Here is a 25,306-nt window from a genome sequence, read left to right as displayed (position 1 = left end):
AGTGTCGGATCTGCCGGGAATCATGAGTATGTTGAACCAGAAGCAACCCTGACTCTGTAAAGCCGTGTTAAGATTCCTAAAAGAGCGGGAAATCCGAATAAAATTTGAGGGAAACCCCGTAGCTCCTTGGATACCACGTCTAAATTGTGATACGTGGCTTATATAGAGCCTCACGCCTCTGGAAGCCCCGAAGAAGAATGAGGAGAAAAGAAGAAGACTCAGTTTTTATAATTAGAAACAGGTTTATTTAACAATAAAAATATAACTAGAGATAAATAACAACTGCTCACTAATGAACAAACGACGATGTGATGGTTTCTCTGCGCCCCTTTCTACCACACAAACACATGGGAGGGGATTTTAAAAATGGACCCCTCTCACCCGGGCAGGAAGTGCCCGAACTGTGACATTTTTTTTTTCACACAAACTATTAACTCAAATTGTGTCATTAACCACAGGTTATTGGTGGTGGTTTGTTTTTCTTGTTTCCATTCCCTTCCTCTCGTGTCTTTTATATCCCCTCTTCCGCCCTTCCCCCCCAGAACAGCCGTTCAAGGTTGTTCTTCATCTCTGGCTTCCCATGCGCTTGGTTTTCTGCTATCCGTGCCTGCTTTAACGATGGCGCTAAACCGCCTCGCATCCATCCGTCTGAGGTGGCGACCCGCCCTACGGGCTCTGTGCAGTGTCGAAGGATCAAAAAGGTGAGCGGAGTGTGGGTGGAACAGAGAAGTCCCCCTCCTTTCGAATCTCTGGCCCCCATTTCCAATCTCCGTCTCCCCCCCCCACCACCACCAATTATCTGCGCTTCCTCTTTCCTGTTGGGAAAGATTGTAATGTTATGATGAGCGGTGTGTGAACGCGGCTTCCATCTTTACAGCTGATCTCCATAATCAAGCATCTTGACGTACGGTGACCGACAACAAATCACGTTCGTCATCGTTCACTTGCCGTTCGGACAATATTAACATTTCAATACTAATCGGCATCCGATCTTCATTGGAAACGGGAACGATTTATTTATTTATGACGTTCGCAATGTGGCGGAATTAAAGGGATTGAGACGCAGGAGGAGGGCATTCGGCCCATCATGCCTGCGCCACACCAATCACAATTGCGTCAGCAGTTCTTTCTTTTGTTTCTTCTCCACCCTCTTCTCACCGAAATTTTCATCTATCTATAATTCCAGCAATGTGTGTGTGTGTGTGTGTCTGTGTGTCTGTGTGTCTGTGTGTCTGTGTGTCTGTGTGTCTGTGTGTCTGTCTGCGACCGCTGTTTCTCGACAACCGCTGGTCTGATCTGATTGAAACTTGCCAGGTATATTGCTGGGGACCTGAGAATGTGCCTTTTCAAGGTTTGATATTAATTGGACGAGTGCTTCCCAAGTTATGGCCATTTATTTACCAACCAATGACAGGAACCGTTGCTGCGGCCATTTTTTATCAATCAATGACAGGAAGCGTTGCTGCGTCGCCGTGGTCGATGGGGAAGAGAAACTCAGCTGCGTTCGCCATTACGGGTCTCTTCTCTTCTCTTCTCTTCTCTTCTCTCCTCTCCTCTCCTCTCCTCTCCTCTCCTCTCCTCTCCTCTCCTCTCCTCTCCTCTTCTCTCCTCTTCTCTCCTCTTCTCTCCTCTCCTCTCCTTTCCTCTCCTCTTCTCTGCTCTTCTCTCCTCTTCTCTCCTCTTCTCTCCTCTTCTCTCCTCTTCTCTCCTCTTCTCTCCTCTTCTCTCCTCTCTCTCTCTCCTCTCCTCTCCTCTCCTCTCCTCTCCTCTCCTCTCCTCTCCTCTCCTCTCCTCTCCTCTCCTCTCCCTCTCCTCTCCTCTCCTCTCCTCTCCTCTCTCTCTCTCCTCTCCTCTCCTCTCCTCTCCTCTTCTCTCCTCTTCTCTCCTCTTCTCTCCTCTTCTCTCCTCTTCTCTCCTCTTCTCTCCTCTTCTCTCCTCTTCTCTCCTCTTCTCTCCTCTTCTCTCCTCTTCTCTCCTCTTCTCTCCTCTTCTCTCCTCTTCTCTCCTCTTCTCTCCTCTTCTCTCCTCTTCTCTCCTCTTCTCTCCTCTTCTCTCCTCTTCTCTCCTCTTCTCTCCTCTTCTCTCCTCTTCTCTCCTCTTCTCTCCTCTTCTCTCCTCTTCTCCTCTTCTCTCCTCTTCTCTCCTCTTCTCTCCTCTTCTCTCCTCTTCTCTCCTCTTCTCTCCTCTTCTCTCCTCTTCTCTCCTCTTCTCTCCTCTTCTCTCCTCTTCTCTCCTCTTCTCTCCTCTTCTCTCCTCTTCTCTCCTCTTCTCTCCTCTTCTCTCCTCTTCTCTCCTCTTCTCTCCTCTTCTCTTCGTGTTTTTCCTTGCGAAAAGGCAAAATACGTTGGCGCTAATTGAATAATTGGCCATTAAAAGCCTCCGCATTCTTGCCCTGGACGAGGAAACAAAGAAGAAGCGCCGTTTCCTCAGCGATGTTGTTTATGATGAGGTGCTAACGAGATAAGGTGTGTACAATGTACATGGAGACGATTTTTATTATTATTTATTTATTGAAGAAAAATTGTTCCAAAAATAATTTATCAAAAAAAGTGCACTTTTTTTTGTTTCCAATTATCAAAATGCTGTGGCCTTTGGAAGTGTGAAGGAATTCAGCTCTACTCAACATGCTTGCCAACGAAATACATCTCAATTTGGTGGTAAAAACGATTCACAACGACGGGTTTCCTTACTCATTGCTCTGCAGTGTGCATTCAACCCCTTCATTTGTCATCTCATTGACCTCATTTCATCTATCTATAATTCCAGCAATCTCTGTGTGTGTGTTTGTGTGTGTCTGTGTGTCTGTGACCGCTGTTTCCCAACAACCACTGGTCCGATCTAATTGAAACTTGCCAGGTATATTGCTGGGGACCTGAGGATGTGCCTTTTCAAGGTTTGATATTAATCGGACGAGTGCTTCCCAAGTTATGGCCATTTATTTACCAACCAATGACAGGACACGTGCTGCGTCGGCGTGGCCGATGTGCCATTTCGTTACCAATCACAGGACATGTTGCTGCGTGGGCATGGCTGTGTAGGCCGGTGCACGGCCGGCCGACGATGACGTCACGTGCCGTGCTGGTTACGATGGGGATCGATCGGTGCCTTAGTTACCGTGGGGTAGGAGTGCCAATGGTAAATGGCAGCGAATGTCATGGCAAGCAAAGACATGGAGGTAAACTTGATTTTAATTAACTCTGTGTGTATCACAGCAGTTGTTACTTCAATGCAAGCGATTATTCATGGAATGATGTGAACATTCCGTACGGGCACGCACTACTTTTGGATAGTGATGACTTACTGTATTCTAATAATTTCTCGATTTCTTATCCGCATTTATAGATAAACACAATACCCCAATCCAGTCGTCGTTTATGAGAGCGAAGGAATGGCCTGTGTATTTGTTTGAAAGTTTTTTGTTTTTTTTTTTGTTTTTTTTTGCATGTACGGCCACGCACATATGGGCACGCGAGAGCGAAGGAACGGCTTGTGTGGTTGTTGTTTCTGGCACGCAGTTTGAGTTTTTTTAAAAAAAAATTTGTATGTACGGCCACGCACGTACGGCCACGCACGTACGGCCACGCGAGAGTAAAGGAACGGCCTGTGTATTTGTTTCTGGCAAGCAGTTTTAAAATATATATATATATATATATATATATATATATATATATATATATATATATATATATATATATATATATATATATATATATATATATTTTGTTTGTTTGTTTGTCTGTAATCACGTATAAAAAATTCTGCAGAGCACAGTTATCATTGGAAATTTTTGTAACTTCGCATATCAGAGGCCTATAGAGGTCCCTTTCAGTGCACAAAATTTTGAAGGTCAAGGTCAAGGTCACTGTCGCAAATCAGGGGAGTCGACGAAACCCTTATTTTTTGAATAATTTTGATCGGATCGTCTTCAAACATCATGGGAATATAGTTCATGGTCTGGCGCTCAGTTGATTAATTTTTGGTGGCGATTGGCCTTGACCTTCATATGTTTTTTTTTTGTTTTTTTTGGTCTGTAATCACGTATAAATCACTCTGCAGAGCACAGCTATCATTGGAAATTTTTGTAACTTCGCATATCAGAGGCCTATAGAGGTCCCTTTCAGCGCATAAAATTTTGAAGGTCAAAGGTCAAGGTCACTGTCGCAAATCAGGGGAGTCAACGAAACCCTTATTTTTTGAGTAATTTTGATCGGATTGTCTTCAAACTTCTTCTTCTTCTTCTTTCGGCTGCTCCCGTTAGGGGTCGCGACAGCGGATCATCCGTATGATCCGCATAGTGATTTGGCACATGTTTTATGCCGGATGCCCTTCCTGACGCAACCCTGGTTGCCTCTTTTGACACAGGGATATGGTACACCTATTTTAACCGGGGTATACACCGGCCCAGTACGCTGGTACTCACTTCGCCGACCTCGGAAGGATGACAGGCTGAGTCAACCCCCTGGTGTATTAATTCAGTGGCCCAACGGGGCTTGAACTCAGGACCTTTTGGATCCCAAGTCGCTGCCCTAACCACTGCGCCAACACCAGGCTATCGGATTGTCTTCAAACTTCATGGGAATATAGTTCATGGTCTGGCGCTCAGTTGATTAATTTTTAGTGGCGATTGGCCTTGACCTTCATGGTTAGCGCCTAAGGTCAAACATATTTGACCCCAAGGTCAAATTTTCAAGTTTTAGGAACCATATCGTGTAGTACCTCAAATTGAACACCTCGATGAGTGCTTTCTAGATATGTCAAGCTTGAGACATTATGACGTCATTTGGTGACGTTATGAGGCAAAAGCATATTTTTCATGGTTACTCTGTAGAACGATTCTCATCGGAATCTCTCGTAGGCAGATATTCCTCAAGGAGTCGCTCCTGGTGGATAGCAGCTCTGTTCACCTGAGTGTGACCTTAAAGAAGTCACACGTGGTCACCTTTTGGCAAGATACGGGTCACCCTGCAGGTGACATTGGTTTATTTTTTTTTTTTTGCATGTACGGGCACGTGAAAGCGAAGGAACGGCTTGTGTGGTTGTTGTTTCTGGCACGCGGGGGGGGGGGGGGGGGGTTTGCACGTACGGGCATGCACTAGTAGGGATAAATTTAAATATTTGGGATAGTTTTTTTTTACATTATTTAAACGATTAAACCATTTTTGTACGTTTTCTTATTGTGATAAAATGTGGTTGTGTCATGTTTGGACCAGTCCAGTTTGGTACAAGTGTGTACTACTCCGTCATGGCATAATAGACGTGTTCGAACATCGCCACTCATGGTCAGAGTGTGCTCGGTCCACGATTCAGTACCTTTCTGACTCCGTACTGGACACACTTGTTTCATTTTTCTTTAAGAGATCTTTTATCTTTACAAGACCACAACGAAAGTGTAAATTCACTATTGAATTAAAGTCAAACATTCCCATTTTTTCAAAGTGGTCAAGAAGAATGGGAAGTTGATTGTTTGGTATGTCGATCTGGTATGTTCGGCTCTGTGGAAAATAAAGGTGTTATTGATTTACAATCGCTTGTGCATTCGGACCAACACAATATTTCCCTGCAGGCCACTGCCTGCTCTCGCCACGTCCCCGCCACTGCCTGCTCTTGCCGCGTCCCCGTCACTGCCTGCTCTCACCGCGTCCCCGCCACTGCCTACCCATGTGAGAGCTTGCACATAAATGATACTTGAAGCTGGATTCCCTGTGCATCATAAGTCAGGAATTCAGACATGAATGTGAATAGACAAACTAAAGCAAAGATATTCTCTCCCTTAACGCACAAATTTGTAAAAACTCAACCAAATATTACCAATGTTTGCAGCACACAGACCGAAAGAAGCAAACGGACAGCAATCAAGATCTACACCCGCACTGGAGACAAAGGTGCCTGCATAACATGATTGCACAAAAATAACCCCTTAAATCTCAATCCATTTATCTGAAAAGCCTGGATTAAATTGACAACTTTCTGGAGTGGTCTACTTTGACCATGTTGCAGGAGTCTCCAGCACTTTCACAGGGGAGCGGCGGCCTAAGGACGATGCTGTATTTGAGGCGCTGGGAGCAACGGATGAACTGACCTGCACAATAGGGTAAGAGCTTCAATACCTGCTCACCTACCTGAAAGGGAGAGGCTGGTGATCGGTTAATAAATAGAAAAATCAGAGTTTGGGAGAAAATATGGAGGGAGGTTGGACGAAAGAAAGGCTGGGGGGAGATGTTGAACAAACTAGGGGGTTAAAAAAAAACATTGTATGCAGAGTATAGGCTTATGGAGGAGCAAGAATACAGAACGGACCAGGATGTAACAGAAAAAAAAAATACAGGCTAGGGAAGGGGGAGGGGGGTCGGTGTGGGAGGGCAACCAACAACATCAGGGTTGAGGGATAAAATAAAAGGTGACTTTGAGGAATAAGGGATGCAGGGAAGAATGAGATCAAGGTGAGGACTCAAAGGGTGAACAAGGTAGATACAGCTGTGCAAACTCTCAATCATATAAGTCAAAAGAATAACTGGAAACCCAGAAAGATGGCTTGGGGAAAATTAATGGCGGTATAAAAGATTGTGCTTGTGGATGTGGGATGACATGAGAAGGCGGTGAACAGCTCTTGACGCCCTGGATGGACGAATGCAATTGATAAGACTGAGGAAGTTGGTTGCACAAGTGAGGGGGAGGGGAGGAATGAATGAGTGTAGGTGAGCAATGAGTTGAGATTTTCGGAGTTTCACCAGAGTGGAGTTTCTCGCAGTTCATGTGTGTCCAGCAGAATTGTAGGGGGGGGGCAGACCAAAGAAAGGGCAGAAGGTGCAAAACCAGAAAGGAGGTGATAGAAGATAAATCACTCACCTGTCTGTGATGTGAAAGTGATTGGCCCAGAAAACTCTGCTTCATCACAGGAGATTCCAATGACTTTTGAAGTAAGTGGTTTTCACAGCGTCAGGCTGAGCAAGAGGTGAGGCAGGAGTGCTGGCCCAGAGGGGAGAGTAGTACTTTATCAAGTTGCGGATGAAGGCTTTGTAGGTAGATAAAAGTTGAGACGTGCCAAAGGAACACTGCATGATGGAGGATGCCAAATCAGCAGCTGGCTTTGGAGGCCAACTTAGATATGTGGTTTGCTCATGAATGATTATGGCTGGTGAGGCCCAAAGGTTTGAGTGAATGAACTTAAAGACAATGGCTGAGATGGGACAGTTTGCCAGATAGTCTTTCCGGAGAGACAGAGTGAGTGTGAGATTTTGTCAATATCGATCGACATGTTCTAAGTGTTTGACTTGCTCGTGATTCTTCCAAGGTCTGTAGACAGGGCAAAGGCTGCTGCCTGCCTATCTGAAGGATGAGAGATGGTATGACAGAAGGTGGAGTCATCAGTAAAGAGATAGAGATTTTTTTCCAGTCAGAGAGTTCATTGATGAAAATTAAGAATATGACTGGGCCCAGAACACTGCCGTGGTACACTCCAGCCTTAACAAGGAGAGGAGATGAAAGGCTTCCATTGAGCCACTCCTGAGCTATGAGAATGAAGGAAGTGGGTAAGCCATGTGTGGAGTTCTTGCATATGGCAGCTTGGCTTCCGGGTGGCTATCAATTTTTGGGGAATGACTATGCCGCTGATGCTGTGCCCCTATACCAGTACACTGGTACTCATTTCACTGACCTCAGAAGGATAATAGGCTGAGTCAATCCCAACTGGTGTTAATTCAGTTTCCAACAGGGCTTGAACTCAGGACCCTAAGATCCCAAGCCACCCACACTAACCACTAAGCCAACACCAGGCTTATGTGTGGAGTTTACCTTCTATCAAACAGATTTGGAGACAAAGACAGGGTGCCAGACTGTATTAAATGCTCCAGATATGTTTGCAGAGAGGGCTCTGATGTCTGGCATTGAGAGCTTCCATCCATTAATGGGAACATAGAAGCAGAAAGTCCAAGGTGGAGTGATTAGTCGGGATCTGAAATGATGGGCTGTTGGAGATAAATCTGAGAGATCAGGCTGTTGGAGAAAAGGAAGGATTTCATATCAACTGCAATAATGGATCCTATGACATTGCTGATGATTGGAAGTAAGCTCTGTAGTTCTGTAGATCTGTAGTTAAGATTGGAAGTAAGCTCTGTAGATCTGTAGTTAAGTGGATTGGTCTTTGCACCTTGCTTCTGTAACGTGGTGGTGATGGCTGATTTGAAGCAGATTTAAGATGACCAAGGGCAAATGATAGGGTGAACAGTCAGAGCAGAAAGAGGTTTTACAAGAGCAGCACAGCAGGTTTTTAAGATGTTTGCACTGATGCCGTCTAGGCCAGTTACAGAATCAGAATCTGAGTTGAGGGTTGCCAGAAACCTCTCCACCTTCTCCTGCAAAAAGGATAGTGCAGCAGCAGTTGGCTGGAACTGGGTCGGGTGAGTACAGAGAGCAAGAGGTTGGGGACTAAGATTTGGAAGGAAACACAGAATAAAGGCATTCGGCTTTCTCACGAGCAGAGCCCGGCTGTGATGCCATTTGAAGTGAGGGAAGGAACGGAGTTGGAGCATACACCAGATATAAAGTTAAAAAGGTACCACAAGGCTTTTGAAGGAGGCTCGTTTGAAAGTTCAGTCTTTGAGGATAGCCAGATGTTTCCTGGCTCTCCTGAGAGTGGACACTTGTGGGCTTGATGAAATGATTTGAGATTGGCATTAGTTTTTGTCTTTCTTACCTTTTCACTCTGTACATGACACTCCCCTCCCGCTCCCCCCACCCCTTCCTCCTCTCAACCCCACAAACTCAGCCATCTTCCCCATAGAAATGCAACAAAGATGGGAAATAAATTACCTTCAATGGTAATTGATTTCCTATGTTGTGACTTCTCTTGCCACTCATGCAGATCGCTAATTTTGTGCTGAAATTAGTGATTACATTCCTCCTCTAGTAATGCATGTCCTGATATTCGAGGAAGGTTTGACAACAGCCAAAATGGATTGAAGAACCAGACTAGTGGCTTAAGGGTTTGATCATCTGCTTCGAGTCTGGGAGGTCGGTGATTCCAACTCAGCCAAATCATACCAAGGATTTTTTAAATGGTGTGTGTTGCTTCCTTGTTTGACACTTAGTATTTTGAAAAGGGGAGAACAGGGACGACCAACCATTGTGCAGGTTTGATGGGCCATATGCCCTGCTCCTGTGTTGAAGTTCCTTGTAAGCAAACTCCTATTATAAAACGATGAATGCCCATAAAATACTGTGTGCAGATTGGCCCAGGAGTACTGCCATGAAACTGGACAAACATTTGTGGAAGAGTTGGAACAGGTAAGAGGTTTTTGCATTCGGTTGAGGGGGGCCCTTTGCCTAATATTTTTCCCAGACTTGGATGACATCTTGTCCCTTTTTTGGGGAGGGTGTAGGTACAATGCTTTCTCCAGGATGTTGGCTCTTGCCTTGCGACTCCATATTCTTCAGCCAAGGACAGCCACTTGAGTGAGTATGCACCTTCCACTGCAGCAGCTCGGTAAACCATCCTGTCCCGTTTAAGCATTTCGAAATGAGCACTCGCCTCGTGATGCAGATTCAAATTCAAAAGGTTTTCTAATTGGGGCACAAAGTACCCTGTCCATCTCCAGACACAGTGATTCAGGGAAATAAAGTCAAAGCAAGTTTTTGGCAGATCAACAAAAGTTGTAATTTACTTCCCTGTTATCCAAGACAAAATGGTATTTAAAAAAAAAAATATATATATATATATATATATATTTGTATACATTATCGAGGCTCATATGAGAGCTAACACACAACACACAGTAAGGAGGGCATGAGACAAGAGGGGTGGGAGAGGGAAGGAAAAAAACAGTGGGGAACAGAGACATTAGGAGATCTGTGGAAGGGAGAGGGATGGAGTGGGGAACATGGGGAATACAAGATGGACACCACAGGAACTTTCAGGAAGGAAAGCAGGGAGTTTGAAGGAGGTGGGTTTGGGGTGGATTATCGGGGGTAGAAAAGATTGAGGATTTGGATGGGGGATGATAGGTGGTGATGAACAGCTGTTTTGAAGGCCTGGAGGGAAGAATGAGATTGAATAGAGTGAGGGAGTTTATTCCAAAGGCGGGAAAAAAGAGGAATGAAAGAGTGAAGGTGAGCAGCAATTCGTGATTTTGGTAGTTTTACCAGAAGGGGGTTGTTGGCGGACCTTGAGCGCCTTGCAGAAATGTGGTGGGGATAAATCGCAGAGAGAGCAGGGCGGGGGCGAAGCTGGAAAGGAGACGGTAGAAGACAGAAAGACCACCGACCAGCCTGCAGTGGGAGAGTGAGAGGCCCAACGACTCAGCCTCATTGCGGGAGATGCCAATGATTCAAAATGCCTTGGTTTCCACAGCATGAGGCTGAGAAAGGTGGGAGGCAGGAGCACCGGCCCAGAGGGGAGAGCAGTACTCCATCAGGTTGCGGACGAAAGCTTTGTAAGTGGTCAGGAGCTCAGGTGGGCCGAGGAAGAACTTTTCACTACGGAGGATTCCCAGTTGGCAACTGGCTTTGGAGGCGAGGTTTGAAATGTGGCTTTCCCAGGAAAGGTCGTGGCAGATAGTGAGACCCAGAAGCTTGAAAGAAAGGACTTCTTCCAGAGGATTGTTGAGAAAGTGGATTGTGGGGTTTTCTAAACGGTCCTTTCGGAGAGACATGGTGAGAGTGTGAGATTTGTCAGGATTGAAAGACATGTTCCACATGTTGGACCAGCTTGTGATTTTACCCAGATCTGCAGTGAGCGAAGAAGCTGCTGCTTGCCGGTCTGAGAGAAAGGTAAGACATGACGGTCATTGCATTTTGATGTCACTCTTCTGCCTGCCAGTACCCTCCATGATAAGTTTTGTTTTCTTCAATAGCCAAATAGTTTATTAATACATTTATTTGTGCATCATGGGGTGTGTCTAAAGTCGGTTGCTGTCCCTCAGAGCGAACAACGTTTGATGGAAGTGCTGTTGAGCTGCTGGAACGCTGGATTGACGCACATTCAGCAGAGCTTCCTCCACTTACGAACTTCATCCTGCCGGTACGTATGTACCCACACATGTCAGACACTGGTGGCCCTTTTACAAAACTGATGAGCACACAGGCAGTGAAACTGGCTGAGTCTGTGCTCAGCACTTTGCCTTTATGATCGCACTAGTTTCAACACGTTGCATTTGCAACCCTTTCCCTCCAGTCTTGTAGTGACGACGGTCACGTCAGCATTTCGGAGCGACTCCCGCAAACATAATCACATTGATGTCGGTGGTGCTGCTCAGATCCAAATTATAATTAAAATGTGTCCGGGTCTGAACCCAATGCCTTGCTCTTCCTTGCACAGCCGCACACATCTGGTTCACAATTATTATTATTATTTTTACTCAATTATGCACCGTATCGATGGGTGTCACTGCAAATATCTCAAATTCAGTTTTACAAACATGAACCTTTGAATGTCTTACCTTTTTAACCGCTTCTTCATCGACTCTTTGTTTGCTGTCATGGTGTAATTCAGCCCTTCAGCTTTCCCATGAACATTAATCTTTAAAGGGGAACCCAAACGCAATTTTTTTTTTTTCTAAAAACCATTGACAATCATAATTAGGGTCAAATTTGAAGGGGAAGATTTTTTTTGAAATTTTTTTTTGCCAATCACAAAGTGCCGAAAAAGCTCGAGTGTCAATTTTTCTATTTTCTCCAGGGATGTCACACTCAGAACCCACCTTGATCCAAACAGTGGCTTACATGGAGAAACAGTGCATTTTGAGCTTGGATTCTGATATTTATTCCACCATTCTTAGCAACTCTGAAGGTTCTCAGTATGTTGAAACTGATCAGTGGGATTTTGAAGAAACTGTTGTCAACAAAATTAGTGCTGGAAACGCTTTCAGGGGAATTATGGAGCTGTATCGTTTCGAGCCTTATGCGAGTGATTCAGATGAAAACGGCGATCAATGGAGGTGTTCGTGGATATGAAAACACTGGTCGCATGTTCACGACCGATTGGTAGGTTTTGTTTTTCTGTTCAATTGACCATTTTTAAGGGATTTTGCATTAATTTATCAGCTAAATCATGGACACACGATCACGGATAAATCATTTAGTTATGACACGGTCATACAGCACAGACCCGGACATACTCTGACACCGTCAACAAAATGGGCGACGAATGCTTTGTCCCAGCATTGTGCCTGTGCAGTGTCCCACCATCATGTCGTACCGTTGTGCCTTGTCGTGTCTGTGCTGTTTCCCACCGCAATGTGGGTGGTGGTGAAGTGAGATCAGTCACCGGCAGGCCAACACAGGTGTTTGATTCACCGCTCAAATTGCCCATGTACATGTGCTGGTAGTTGGGTAGGGATAGTCTTACAGTTTAGAGCGACGGCTGTTTCTTCTGCTTAATCGTGGGGATGACATCCTCTCTCGATTGTGGCAGATAACCACAAGATCTATAGGCTACAGCCATGTCTGTTGTTTCATAACAATGCTCTGTAAAATGTTCTGAGCACAAAAGCGGACATTTTGTAGGCCTGATCCACACTCGGGTATTTTGGATAAACTTCGTCCAACTTCTGGCAAATCTAGGGTCTTTCAGCCATTGGTGTAGCATGAAACCATCTCGGTTTGTATTGTTATGGATCCGGAGTTTGAGGCTCACCATGAGAAGCACTCTGGTCCTTCCCGAATGCCCGTTCCTGAGTCCGCCGGGCACAGATAACTCCGCGTGCCGGTGGGTTGCTAAGCAACCACGAATGCCGATTGGTATTGCCAATCCTGGCATTGATGCATATATATATATATATATATATATATATATATATATATATATATATATATATATATATATATATATATATATATATATAGTAAACCAGAATATAAAAGCTATTTAATCGTGTAACTAAATAGTTCTTGTCAATCATCATAATATAATGGGCATAAGCCTAGAACTTCTAACACACTTTTCTCTGAACATATTCTGTTCATACTTCTGAAATCTTCACATTATGTGTTCCATGTATTTACGCAGGTGATAGTGGATTCAAAAAACTCGAATATAGATAGAATTTTCAAAGAGGGAATCGATGACATCACAATCAGCAGCGTTCGGCGGCAAACTGACAGCTGGGTCCCAGATGACGTGCTTTACTTAACGAAGTCCTTGAGTTCAGGACGTTTGTTCAACTCAGCATTTATGACTTTTATCCTGCCATGTTGTTAATCTGTTGATGGTAATATAGAAACGATGAATATGTCAAATCGTTCGTGTTACTCATCCGGCACTATGTGTCAAGGCCAACAATCTAAAGCGACCGGTCTCAAACGCCACCAATATGAACTGAGATGTTGAATGCGGCGTAAAACATCCAAAGAAACTACCGTAACCGAGTATTGTGATCTGTCATGTCCCCCATACCCATCGTAGACGGGTATCTGCTAGTTTGATTAATACAGAAATCGTCGTTAATTTAGAGAACACAAAGAAAATGAATATTCTGAACAGGGTCTTCTCAATTATACTATGTCACATGAGTTTTAACCAATGTTGTGACATGGGCAGAATGTTTTCATTTTAAATTTGTTACAACTTAAAATGTTTCAGCTGAGAGGTCCAAAAAATGCTTTAAGAGAACAAAAAAGGTTGTGACTAATTCCCTCACACGAGTTCACATTTCACATAGTTTTGAATAAAAACCCATCTACTTCAGAAAGCATTTATACGGATTTAAGTTTAACAAAATGAAAGAAAAGCCTGGAAAAGTGAATTTAATTGATATTCATTCAACAAGTTCTGCTTTCGCATTGCGAAACACGAAGCTCCACGAAGGCACCCCAAGATAGCAACTATCTCACAGAACCATGCCTTTTGCAAGAGCACCCAGGCGTTGCAGTTTGTCATGAGATAAACTTTCGACACGTTTTCACAGGCTTGGTCAAATACTGCGTTTGGATTTTAAAAAAAAACCACTTCCACATTTCCCAGTCACTTAGGAGGGGGAGGTGGAAAGAAAACTAGGGGTGTCTGAGGTGCATGATTTGAGGAGGTGCAATGGAATGCAGATGAGGGGAAGAGGTGCGTGTCTATGGGGTCGCTCTGAAAAGAACGGTTTTTGGGACTTGCCCTCGCCGATTGCTCTTTTGTGTCCACAGACGAGACAGAAGATAAGAGATGGAAGGTGTGAGAAGATATCCGACCAATGAAGTGTGAGAGTCTGTAAATGTAATTTCTAATGGTGTGATAACCGAGATCAGTTTGGTGCTTGGTTTGCTCACCCACCCAACGCTCTGCAATGCCTGCTTAACTCCGCCTTCTGCTCCGTGCCGCCGAGCAAACCAGAAGTGTATTTCCCAGAATTCTCAAAGCCAAGAACACAACTGAACTGAACTCCTTTGCAGGGTATTTTATAGACGTCTGGCAAGGGAGGAGCCCAAAGTCTGATCAGGATGGTCAGTAAGCATTTCCCAGCACCCCCATTGGTGCACGGATACCTTCCTAAGAATTAGCCCCACCCCTGTGAAGACCCGAGACTGAAAATGGTCTCATCCGCTCCCGAACTTGGTCACATGACAGATCTCCGAGATGAACATGGGGCTTCTGGGGGTGCTTTCCTGCCATGAACATGCACTGAACACCAAATGAGGGTAATGATTGAGCAGAGCATTAGGGATATCCAGACTATGTTGAATAGATTCTAATGCAGACGTGTGCTTCGAGATGCATGCCAGAACATTCCAAACACAAGCATCTGTAATGGTAGATAGCGTCCATGGTTCCCCGATATCTTCAAAGGACAGTGGTGAGCATTCGGGGTGATGACTGGTTGCAGCACTCATAGCGGTTGTGGTGAGGTGGTGGAAGTGTTGTAGGTACGTGAGTGTTGTATGGTGGTGGAAGCGTTGTATGGTGTGAGATACGTGAGCTTGAATGGATGTAGGGATTTTTATAGGGCCATTGTGATGGTTATAGGAATGTTGTAGTGTTGTGGTTCTTGTCTGGAGAAGATCTGAGGTCAGCTCAGGAATGGTGCGAAGTTTGAACGGGGTTTTGGCAGCACATGCTAATGAGCTGTCTCTTGTTACTATGTGGCTGTGGCATGCATGCTTGCGTGAAGAGAAGATCGTGTGTGCATGAAAGTAAATAAAATAGATGAAGGATAGACATAGAAACCTACCTAAGAGCCCTTGCAATGCATTTTGTCCCATAAACCCACTAGACATGAGGGAAGGGCTATCTAAAACAAACACAAATGAAATAACTGTCGTGGGACCGCTGTAAGTTGTATGCCATAGCCTAAGGGGAGTGCCGGCTTCGCAGAACTGCAACAGTATTACTACAAACACCAAGGATGCATTGACTCGGCACATTTGTGAAAAAATCTAAAATTATTCACCGTTTTGAGTTAAATCGTATTGCGATTTAACCCGAAGAAAGTACAAATATGCCGGTCAACTCGTGAGTGTGATGTCATGGCTGTGTGAAGAAGAATATTTTTACTTTTAATTGCAAAATTACCTACTTATAACTTGCAAATCAGAAAAACACATCCTATCTATTTTGTCGGGTATCAATGGACAGATTCGCGTCGAGGTGGTCTGATTGTTTGGGTTCCCCTTTAAATCAGCTTGCTGGCAGACATGGCAGTTAGTTAACCTGTGCTCATTATATGGCACAAAGGGTAGCGATCAACTCCATTGCCCAATTTGATGTTTGTTTTTATTCCCTGTTTTTCCACTTGGTGAGATGCAGTCTGGTGGGAAGAGCAGTACGATGCTTCACTTGGCACGGGCAACGTGCCGCCGTGCTGAGCGCAGGTAACTACCGTACACCTTCTGGGATTGAGTTATGAGAAAGATTCCACATTTTTGCCACCCCTTCTTCCGACACATCTCGCTTTTTACTTACGAAATCTAAAGATTTCGTAAGTATATTGATGACTTCCGTCATCTGTTTGTGTGTTTGTTTGCGTGTGTGTTTGTTTGTTTGTAGGCACGATAACTCGAGAATAGAAGAAGCTACCAATGTCAAATTACACCACGTGATTCAGGAGGGTGATGGCTAGTGCTGATTAGATTTTGGTCAAAATCGGTCAAAGGTCAAGGTCACAGTGAGGTCAAACATTAGATTTTTGATGGTTTGGTACAGAATCATCGTAGAAACTTCTGGTTTGCGTCGCTACCTTCTATCGAGACAGCTTTTATTAGACAAGGTCAGAGGTCAAGTTGACGATTTCGTAAGTACCAGTCTATGACTGCTTGTTACTTACGAAATCTAAAGATTTCATACTATATTGATGACTTCAGTTTCTGTTTGTTTGTTTGTTTGTTTGTTTGTAGGCACGATAACTGGAGAACGGAAGAAGCTACCAATGTCAAATTACACCACGTGATTCAGGAGGGTGCTGGCTAATGATAATTAGATTTTGGTCAAAATCGGTCAAAGGTCAAGGTCACAGTGAGGACAAACATAATTCCGTAAATTCACGTGGAGAAATGGAGTATTTTTGCTTCGCTCGACGTTACGAGTTTGTTTTAACTTCGATTTTAATTTTGTCTTCAGTTTTTGCGATCGCTTAGGACGCTTAAGACTCGGTTGTCGAAATTCTGGTAAAAATCGGATGTTTTGGAGACGTTTTAAGATTGTATAAAAAAATTTCACTTGACGCGTCATGGGTCATCCCACGATGCAGTGCACTCGAGCAGACGCGTCGTTGAGTTACGTTAAGGTATAATTGCGTGGAGAAATGGAGATTTTTGCTTTGGTCAACGTTATGATTTTTGATGGTTTGATACAGAATCATCATAGAAACTTCTGGTTTGCGTCGCTACCTTCTCTGGAGACAGCTTTTATTAGACAAGGTCAGAGGTCAAATTGACGATTTCGTAAGTAACAGTCTATGACTGCTTGTTTGTTTGTTTGTAGGCACGATAACTCGAGAACGGAAGAAGCAACCAATGTCAAATTACACCACGTGATTCAGGAGGGTGATGGCTAGCGCTGATTAGATTTCAGTCAAAGGTCAAGGGCACAGTGAGGTCAAACATCCAAAACATTCGATTTTTGATGGTTTGGTACAGAATCTTCGTAGAAACTTCTGGTTTGCGTCGCTACCTTCTCCAGAAACAGCTTTTATTAGACAAGGTCAGAGGTCAAGTTGACGATTTCGTAAGTACCAGTCTATGACTGCTTGTTTGTTTGTTTGTTTGTTTTCTTTCCACGATTTAACTTCAATTCCAAGCCACAGCAGCATGCCCAGAATATCTATTTGTGATCATAAAGGGCTTTTTACACAATGATGCTCCTCTTCCTCCTCCTCCTCCCATTCCCACTCTTCCTCATCATAATCCAGATGACTGGTGGCTGAATCTTGCACCATGATCAATACTATGTTTTTTGGCTATTTTTTGTGCTTTTGGGTGTACCAAACAAGAATATGAATGATGCTGCTCTGGCACCTTTGGGCTCTTATTTATTTATTTATTTTTAATTCAAGGAAATCCAAAATGGCTGTCAAGACTCACTGTGGACTAAATTCGGTGCACCTTTCAGTGATGGTGCAATTGATAGTTCCTTGTGAGCTTTTTGTTCTTCTAATAGACGTAGCATGTACGTTAAGAGATGAATGTTAATTACCTCTACCACCGAAGGTGGACAGAGGTTATGTTTTCACCTCGTCTATCTGTCTGCCTGTGAGCAGGATATCTCAAAAAGCAGTGGGCAGGTTTGAGGTGTGGCAAGGACGAATTTATAATAGGCAGGTCCAGATTTCAATATTTGTGTTTCAAAAAAAGTGTTGTAGGCATTTTGTGCTAAAAGTTGGCAAACAAGTTTTTTAGGGTAATTTGAGGGTGCAGAATTCAAACAAATTGTCAGGCTAAATTTTTGGGTTTTGACCCTCAAATTCCAAAAAAACAAAATGGCCACCATCTTTACCATGTTTTGCACTATAGCTTGGCTTATATGTATCACAGGAGGTTAAAAATTGTGACAATACCCATGTTTGTGATACTGAGGATTCCAGATATACTGCTACCTAAGTTACGACGAGTTTGGTTTGCGCGCCATCTTGAATTCCAAGATGGCCACCATAATTTAGCCTAATGTAGTAATAAATGAGTCCAGCCTATAGGAATAAGCAATCGAGGAAGTTGAAAAGTGCATGGTAATACACATGTTTGTGATACCAAGGATTCCAATATGTTGCGTAAATCTAAGTTATAACCAGTTTGGCTTGCTCGCCGTTTTGAATCCCAAGATGGCTGTCATTTCTCAGCTTCTTCGTATTGCATGTAATCAGACCAAAGCGACAGATTTTATCAAACATCTATACCGTAAATACATAATTGACATACATGAATACACAACCAAACACATCCACATCACCAAACCCCCTCTCCCCCCTCACACACACGTGGAAAATAGTACTTAATTTATACTTGTTACAAATGATTATAATAGTTTAAAAACTGACATTACTAATTACATGTTTGATAACTTTTGATTTTTTTTATAATATAAATAAAGGTAGTGGTCATGCTGAAATCAATGGCTTGAATCTGTTTTTCCATCTGAATTATTGTGATGCTTGATAAATTAAGTAAGTTTATATTAATTATGATACTGTTACTTTCTAAATAACATACAAGATGAAATAGGAAATTCCAAGAGTATTTAAAGAGAATTATAATTAGAGCAGTCCAACTTGATGTTAATCAATATTTCACCACAAACTATTTTTCTTTCTATCACGACAGATATGTGACACCTCCGTAAGATAATGGATGCATGAGTTAACTTGAAGAGATTCACCCCAGTTTCCCTCAATCTGTGCATAATACGTCAAGAAGAGAGACGAGACATCCTGTACGATGCGTCAGAAAAAGGCCTGGGCACATTGTCGAAGATTACGCACGAACGACAAAAGTTACGAGATGTCAAGTACAAGGATACGGTTGATAGACTCTTGAAGGTCCTGAATGAAGACTCCAAAAAGGAGATCCATTGGCACAAAACGTGCTATGCTACATACATAAGCAAAGAAAGATTTAGTAGACTTAAGAATGCATCCTTGAAAAAGAGTGGTCCCTATTCTTCTTCTGACTCTCCATCAACATCAAGACCAGCAGAATCCCAGCCTTCCTGCCCAAATCAACGTAGTAGCGCACAGCCCACCAATTGGGAATTATGCTTGATCTGCCAACAGAAAAAAGCCAAGCAGAAGTTAATTTCCATAACAACCTTTAACAAGAGCCAAGAAATATTGGAAGCTGAAAACTTTGACCAAGAAATGAGTGTTTGTGTTGCAGCTGTCAGTGACCTGATTGCAGTAGAAGGAAAGTATCATCTCTCCTGCTATGTTCAGTTTATCAGAAGGACATCCCAAACCAAAGAGAACTCTCAGCATACAGATATTGCGATGATTTGGCTATGCAATGAGCTGCAGTACTCTGCTGACCATGGCCATATATTATTAGAGCTAAGGGAAGTATAGAACCAGTTTCGTACCATTGTCAAAGAATCCAATTTGGATATTCCACCCTCATTTACTAGTCGAATGGGCACATTCAAGGATAAGTTGGCTCCTCAGATTTCAGAATGCTACGAGGTAATTGTACTCCATGACAATGCACCGAGTGAGCGACATTCTGTTTTGGTTCCGCTGAAGTTTGGCCACATACCTGTTTCAAAGATGACACAAACAGATGAAGAAGCAGCAGCTACACTCACCATTCCTACCTACCAACCACAAGGAAAAGATGAGTTCCTGTCCACGATCCACGTTGCCCTCAAGCTTAGAAGTGACATCCTTTCACAACTAGCTTAAGAAGGAGTTAATGTCAGTGAAGAGGAAGCTATTAAATGTGTACCAGATAGTTTGTACACGTTTCTTAACATAATGATAGGTGTCATCATTTTAAACATGTGTTATTTATGCCTATGGGTTGATTAATGCATTTGGTGAATAATGGTGGCCATCTTGGAATTCAAGATGGCAGATTAACCAAACAAGATACAACTTCGGTGACAAAATATTTGGAATCCTTGGTATCACAAACATCGGTATTGCCATCATTTTAAAACTTCAATAATGCTTAGAAGCCGAGTTAAAAGGCAAAAAAGATGGAAAATGGTGGTCATTTTTTTTTTATTATTATTATTTTTTTTAAGTTGAGGGTCAAAATGTCAAATTTCAGCCTGACAAACAATTTTTTTGAATTCAGCACCCTCAAATTATCCTATAAAACTTATTTGCCCACTTTTAACATGAAATGCCTACAACATTCAATTTTTCTCAAATCTGGAACTGTCAAAAAGATTTTGATGAAAATCCAGATACTAGAATCTTTTAAAATGATTCTTCACCATTGAAAAAAAAAGGGCCAAAAACGATACAATATAGATACCATATATATTCTTAAAAAGTTATGGACGGATTCAGAAGAAACTTGGTGGACAGATCGGGTGTGTGACAAGAACAAGCAGACGAGATTTTGGTACAGATTTGGCCTGTCAGTGGCATACAAACCATGAACCATTTAGGCTGGAGGAGGTATGTGCTCTCGAGAGTGCCTTTCTAGTTAACCATGTAATATTGTGGGCCGGGGTTCGGTGGTGATAAACGACCACGAGGTGGAGCAGTGGAGCCGTTCCCCACCGAACACCCGGAATTAAAAGGTCGTCACCCCGGATAACTCCGGAGTCGACGAGCCACTTAAAGGACCGTGATCGCCAATTTTCTGATGGCGTGGGGTAGGGTCAATAGCCAAATTTCAATATACTTAAGTACCCATGTCGTCAAATTACCGGGGAAATCACACCCTCGGCCGACTCTGTCCGAACCAAGTCGCAGGTACAGACTCGGATCCGGCGTAACCGAGCGGAGTTACCAGAGCCACACCGGTCCCAATGACAACTTACCGGCCCAAACGGCCTCACTAATTTTCAATACGCATCGTGCTGGGCGAATGAAAAAGCACGAACAACGAACTGGAACATTTAACACGGGGGTTTATTTATAAACAATAATCGGGGAGGGAGCACACAAAAAGCAGAGTTATCCGAATAAAAGAAATGCAGGCAATGTACAGTTAGCGAGAAGCACTTAACAGTTCTACTTAAAAAACTGGCGCCACACACACACACACACACCCAAAGAAATGGTGGCTGCAGCCTTTATTTGGCCCTTCAGTTCGACGGGGAAAGGCGAGCTGAGGGCAGGGGCCTATTCTTGCACCTGTCCGCCTCGTGCGGTCTGGTCAAGCTTGTCCGGTGGTGGGACTCGAACCCGCCGCCAACAACGCAGCACCAAACACCAGGGACCAGGAACGACGCAACGGACGACAGCCAGCACGGGAACGGACCAGACGAGACTAGCACCCGCGGGTAGACGAGAGTGCCAGCAGGCAAGACGAGGCTTCTTCTCTTTCTCCTTTTACGACGGAGCGAACCTTCTCTTCTCCTTCCCCTCCACCGCGGGTCGAGGGAACCGCTCTGAAGGACTCTCCTCCGGATTGGACGAGGGGCGAAATCCCATCTGGCTGGATGTGGCCGCCCCCGAGGTGGTCAGCCTCCTGATTGGATGAGGCGTCTCGGGGGGGGGGGTGTGTCGAGGCGTCTCGGAGGCCCGCCCCCCAAAGAGGCTCCGTAGTAGCTTTTGGCACGCTGCCTCCCCTTGGCTGGGACGCGCATGCGATGCTCGCCCTTCGATCATTGGCTGAAGGAAACGTTCCATGCCCTTCCTCGGGGCGGAGCCTCGATCTGAGGCGATGGAGGCTCCGCCCACACCTTCAGCCAAAAACACGTGGGCAATGGCGACCGGGTTGAGTGAGGGACGGTGCCGTTGTTGTAGATGTATAAAACCTGACGATAAAATAACTCACAGCACACACAGGAAATTAACCCATTAGACAGAAGGACGGGACCCTGACTATAAACACATATTATCAAAATAACTAAGCTTAGGGACTGCTGTCTGTTTGTGTGCAAATTGCTTCCAGATTCGTAACAATATAATATGACTGCTGGTAGCAATTATAGGGTCCTTTATTCATATCCTTCTCTTTATTCCCATGAAAAAAATTTTCAATTAATACATTTTCATTTTAGATTTTATTGAAACTTGAAGCACCCCTTCCCCCCCCAGCGGGGTTGTTATTATCCTTATTTAAACATGCAATTCAAAATACCTCTCGCTGTGTAATTAAACATTCCACTGCACTGTAATACTATACTGTAGAGTACTGTAAAGGATGGGAACTTCTAATACGCTCTCTCACTTGTGGTGGTGCTATACGATACACATTTATATAGAGTACTTGCGTAACCGTCCCCCCCCCCTCCTCCACCGACCGCCCCTCCCTCCCATCGACAAAGATAAAAACATCCCGATGCACTAAATGGGGTTAAATATCAGAAGAGATAAGTGGGAAAGGAATAGTATTGCTTTAACGGCATTAGCATCAGTTAAAATATGACCTGTTGAGGTAGTATATTTTTATCCCACACATGCGAAGCAAATGGTTCACTTTGCATGTCTGTCAATTTATGATCGAGGAACATCTTAATTTCAATTGAACGTTATATTTTGAGCATAAATCCAAAAACGAACCTGTAGTTTAGCAATACTTTGGCTCTAAATTCATCCCAATCGTGCATGCGCAGAGAAGTGAGATTAAAAAAAAAAAATTAAGTCTGTCTGCCAGTCATACAAAATTGAAAATCATTCCAAACAGGAAACTTGTTTTTTGTAAGACGTCAAAGGACAAACAGGCATGCAGAATTAATGTAACCTGTTAAATCAATGGTGGTAAACTTTCAAAAGTTATTTTCTACAACCTTTAAAATCTTTATTTTATTTCAATTGAATTATGCATGAACATTGTAGAACACAAATAGCCTTATTGGCACTTTCAAAAATCTTTATTTAGCAGTTATTCGACAAATTATTACAGCATTTTACATCATCTCGACCAATCAAATATCCCGCTTGCAGACCCCACCCATGTCCTTTTATTCTCAAGACTGCGTGGATAAGATGTTCTATGCACTCTAGTTATCTATATAAAAAAGTTGCCAGCTTAGCATCATTCATTTCCTCATTTGCCACATTTTAGTTTAGAGTAGAGGGACAAAAAACAAACAAAAGTATTGTCTAACTTGATGAGTTAGACATTCACATCTGCTAAACAATCTGTTGTGGATTTTTTAACCCACCCCATTGTGATCGTTGAAGGATTCTTCCTGGCTAATTGTGGAATCCTATTTGACTTCAGGCAGAGTTTAACGTTTGTCCGATTTGGTTATAAAATCCTGCATAAAACCACCAACACTGATAACCGATGTCCACACAAGTCCTTTCTTTGAAACAATTTATTTTCTAATTATCCACTATACACTTCTCACCCTCGTACAATGAACTTAAGAATCCCCATTTGTTTCAATATAACTTGGTTCTGTTTCATTTATTCTTACTTTTAGTTAACAGTTAAACCAACCCGATTCAATTCACTTCCACATGACATCAGAGAGTTTTATTCTAACTTGGTACTTGGTCAGTCCCAAGGAGTACAAGCCACTGAGATTCTATACTTCCTCATGTGCTTGCACTGAAACAATTTTACATTTCAAAGCATTTTATACTTTCATGGGAGAGTGGTGGGGGCTACCAACCCAGAGTGCAGACCTGTCCTTTAGGCAAGAAACCACTACGTACATTTTGAGGCAAAGGTTTGCTGTTATCAGCCCAGGTCACACCGCTCCAGACCAAGACACGACGTACATTTCGAGGCAAAGGTTCGCTGTTATCAGCCCAGACCAAGACATAAAACTTACATTTCTCAAACCCCATTTGTTACAATTTAGAATACATTAATATAAATTTTTTTCCTCCACACCACCATGCACAACCCCTCTTCCTCCCATCATCACCCCACATTTTTCACACAAGTAGATGTTAATTTTCCTTCTCTTTCGCCAGAGTGGCCTCAATAGTGCGTGAAAAGCAAGTTGACTCCACTGTTGCTCAATTTCTGAACAGGTAAGTTGAAAGCAGATTGGTTCGATGATGGCATGCAACTATCTATTTATAATTAAGAGATATGTTGAGACTTTTGTTCTGCTTGCAGGTTGAGCGATTACCTTTTCACCGTGGCTCGTCGTGCTGCTGTGAATGAAGGCAGAGAGGAACGGATATATCGAAGACCCAGAACATGAGTGCCTTTGATTCAAATTATGTACCACTGTGAAAATGGCACACATAAACTCATAAAATAGCTTCATTTGGGCAAAAAAAAAAAAGCTTAAACAATGATATTTTATTTTAAGTGGTAAAGCTGCTTCAACAGTGGGCTATGTCATCCTTCAACAACCTTTCTAACCCACAGTGTTGGGTTCTAAAGGGTAATTCTAATGGGTTTCATTCGTTTCTCGGCTTTACCTAATTTCTTATTAAAAATACCAAACTGAACTGCTTCTTTCGGACACGTGTGTGATATGTACTTTTAATAGAGTGCCGAGACTCCTGTAGAAGATAGAAAGCAGAAGAGACCAGGACTTAAACGATGAAAAGAACAGTATAAGGGGAGGGTGGCTGTTTGGGGGACACCAACAAAAGAGTGGAAGGACAAAATAAAGGGCATGGGGAAGAATGAGAGCAGGGGGAGGGGGAGGGGCATGGGGGTGACTAAGTTTTATACAGGTGAAAACACTCAATCAAGAATAGAAAGGAAAATTGGGGAGGTAGGAACTGAGCAAAACAACAAAAAAAGCACAAAGTAAGGAAATAAACGAAGAGGAGGGTGAGACAGCAGCGGCAGAAGGGGAGGGGGTGCAGTAGCATGGAAACCCAGAAAGAGGTCACAGATTCTTTTAATTTATTTAAGAGTTGAAACACTTGAACATACACGACCGGTCAGAAGTTTTAGAACGCCCCCGTTTTTCCTGAAATTTAAGCAGTTTAATGCTTCAATGTACTCTGAAATTAAAGCACAGAACAAAGAAACAATTTAGTTTGAGAGCGAGGTGGATCTTAATCATAAAGTTGAGTACAAAAGGTTTGAATTTTTAATTATATTGCAATTGGCCTACCAATGAAGGAATCGGGCATCTTAAGTATCGCAGTCCTGGGGTTTGGTCCCTGGGGGTCCCAAAATAAGACCCCAAAATCCATTTTAATAAAATTAAAAAAAAAAAAAAAAAAAAATCGAGAACAACATTTGTTTCAAGTCAGTTTCATTTGGATGACCCCTCAAAGTATAACGATGCAACTTAAGACGCAAAATTGTCTGGGGTTACTAATTAAGACGCATACTAATTAGGGACCAATTGATGATTTATTCA

The 25,306-nt window shown here is 43.2% G+C and overlaps 1 protein-coding gene across 6 annotated transcripts; it reads left to right on the top strand.

Moving 5' to 3' along the window:
- Positions 1-365: 365 nt before the first annotated feature.
- Positions 366-25,169, top strand: MMAB (metabolism of cobalamin associated B). 6 transcript variants are annotated; one of them, XM_085860270.1, is made up of 11 exons: positions 372-701; positions 4,856-4,968; positions 5,564-5,660; positions 5,821-5,882; positions 5,974-6,091; positions 9,225-9,282; positions 9,378-9,450; positions 10,917-11,014; positions 15,713-15,783; positions 23,946-24,005; positions 24,094-25,169. In XM_085860270.1, exons 1-11 carry the CDS (start codon positions 619-621, stop codon positions 24,179-24,181), a joined length of 921 nt encoding a protein of 306 aa, XP_085716396.1. In that variant the 5' UTR covers positions 372-618; the 3' UTR covers positions 24,182-25,169. The 6 variants fall into 6 exon arrangements, with proteins under 6 accessions (XP_085716401.1, XP_085716396.1, XP_085716398.1 ...); XM_085860272.1 differs by having other exon boundaries at positions 376-701; positions 5,998-6,091; XM_085860271.1 differs by having other exon boundaries at positions 376-701; positions 15,719-15,783.
- The last annotated feature ends 137 nt before the right edge of the window (positions 25,170-25,306 follow it).

The sequence above is a fragment of the Eptatretus burgeri genome, chromosome 16 (assembly GCF_056783735.1).
Source record: "Eptatretus burgeri isolate ZD-2024b chromosome 16, Ebu_testis_v1, whole genome shotgun sequence".
Lineage (NCBI taxonomy): Eukaryota > Metazoa > Chordata > Myxini > Myxiniformes > Myxinidae > Eptatretus > Eptatretus burgeri.
This window is presented reverse-complemented; position numbering and strand designations above follow the sequence as displayed.

What these genes read in the sequence shown, in the direction of transcription:
- MMAB (XM_085860275.1), top strand. Translation starts at nt 367, where the DNA reads ATGGACCCCTCTCACCCGGGCAGGAAGTGCCCGAACTGTGACATTTTT. An exon ending in CACCCGCACTGGAGACAAAG is followed by an intron (nt 5,883 to 5,973) that starts GTGCCTGCATAA and finishes AACTTTCTGGAG; the next exon opens with TGGTCTACTTTGACCATGTT. An exon ending in GAACTGACCTGCACAATAGG is followed by an intron (nt 6,092 to 9,224) that starts GTAAGAGCTTCA and finishes TACTGTGTGCAG; the next exon opens with ATTGGCCCAGGAGTACTGCC.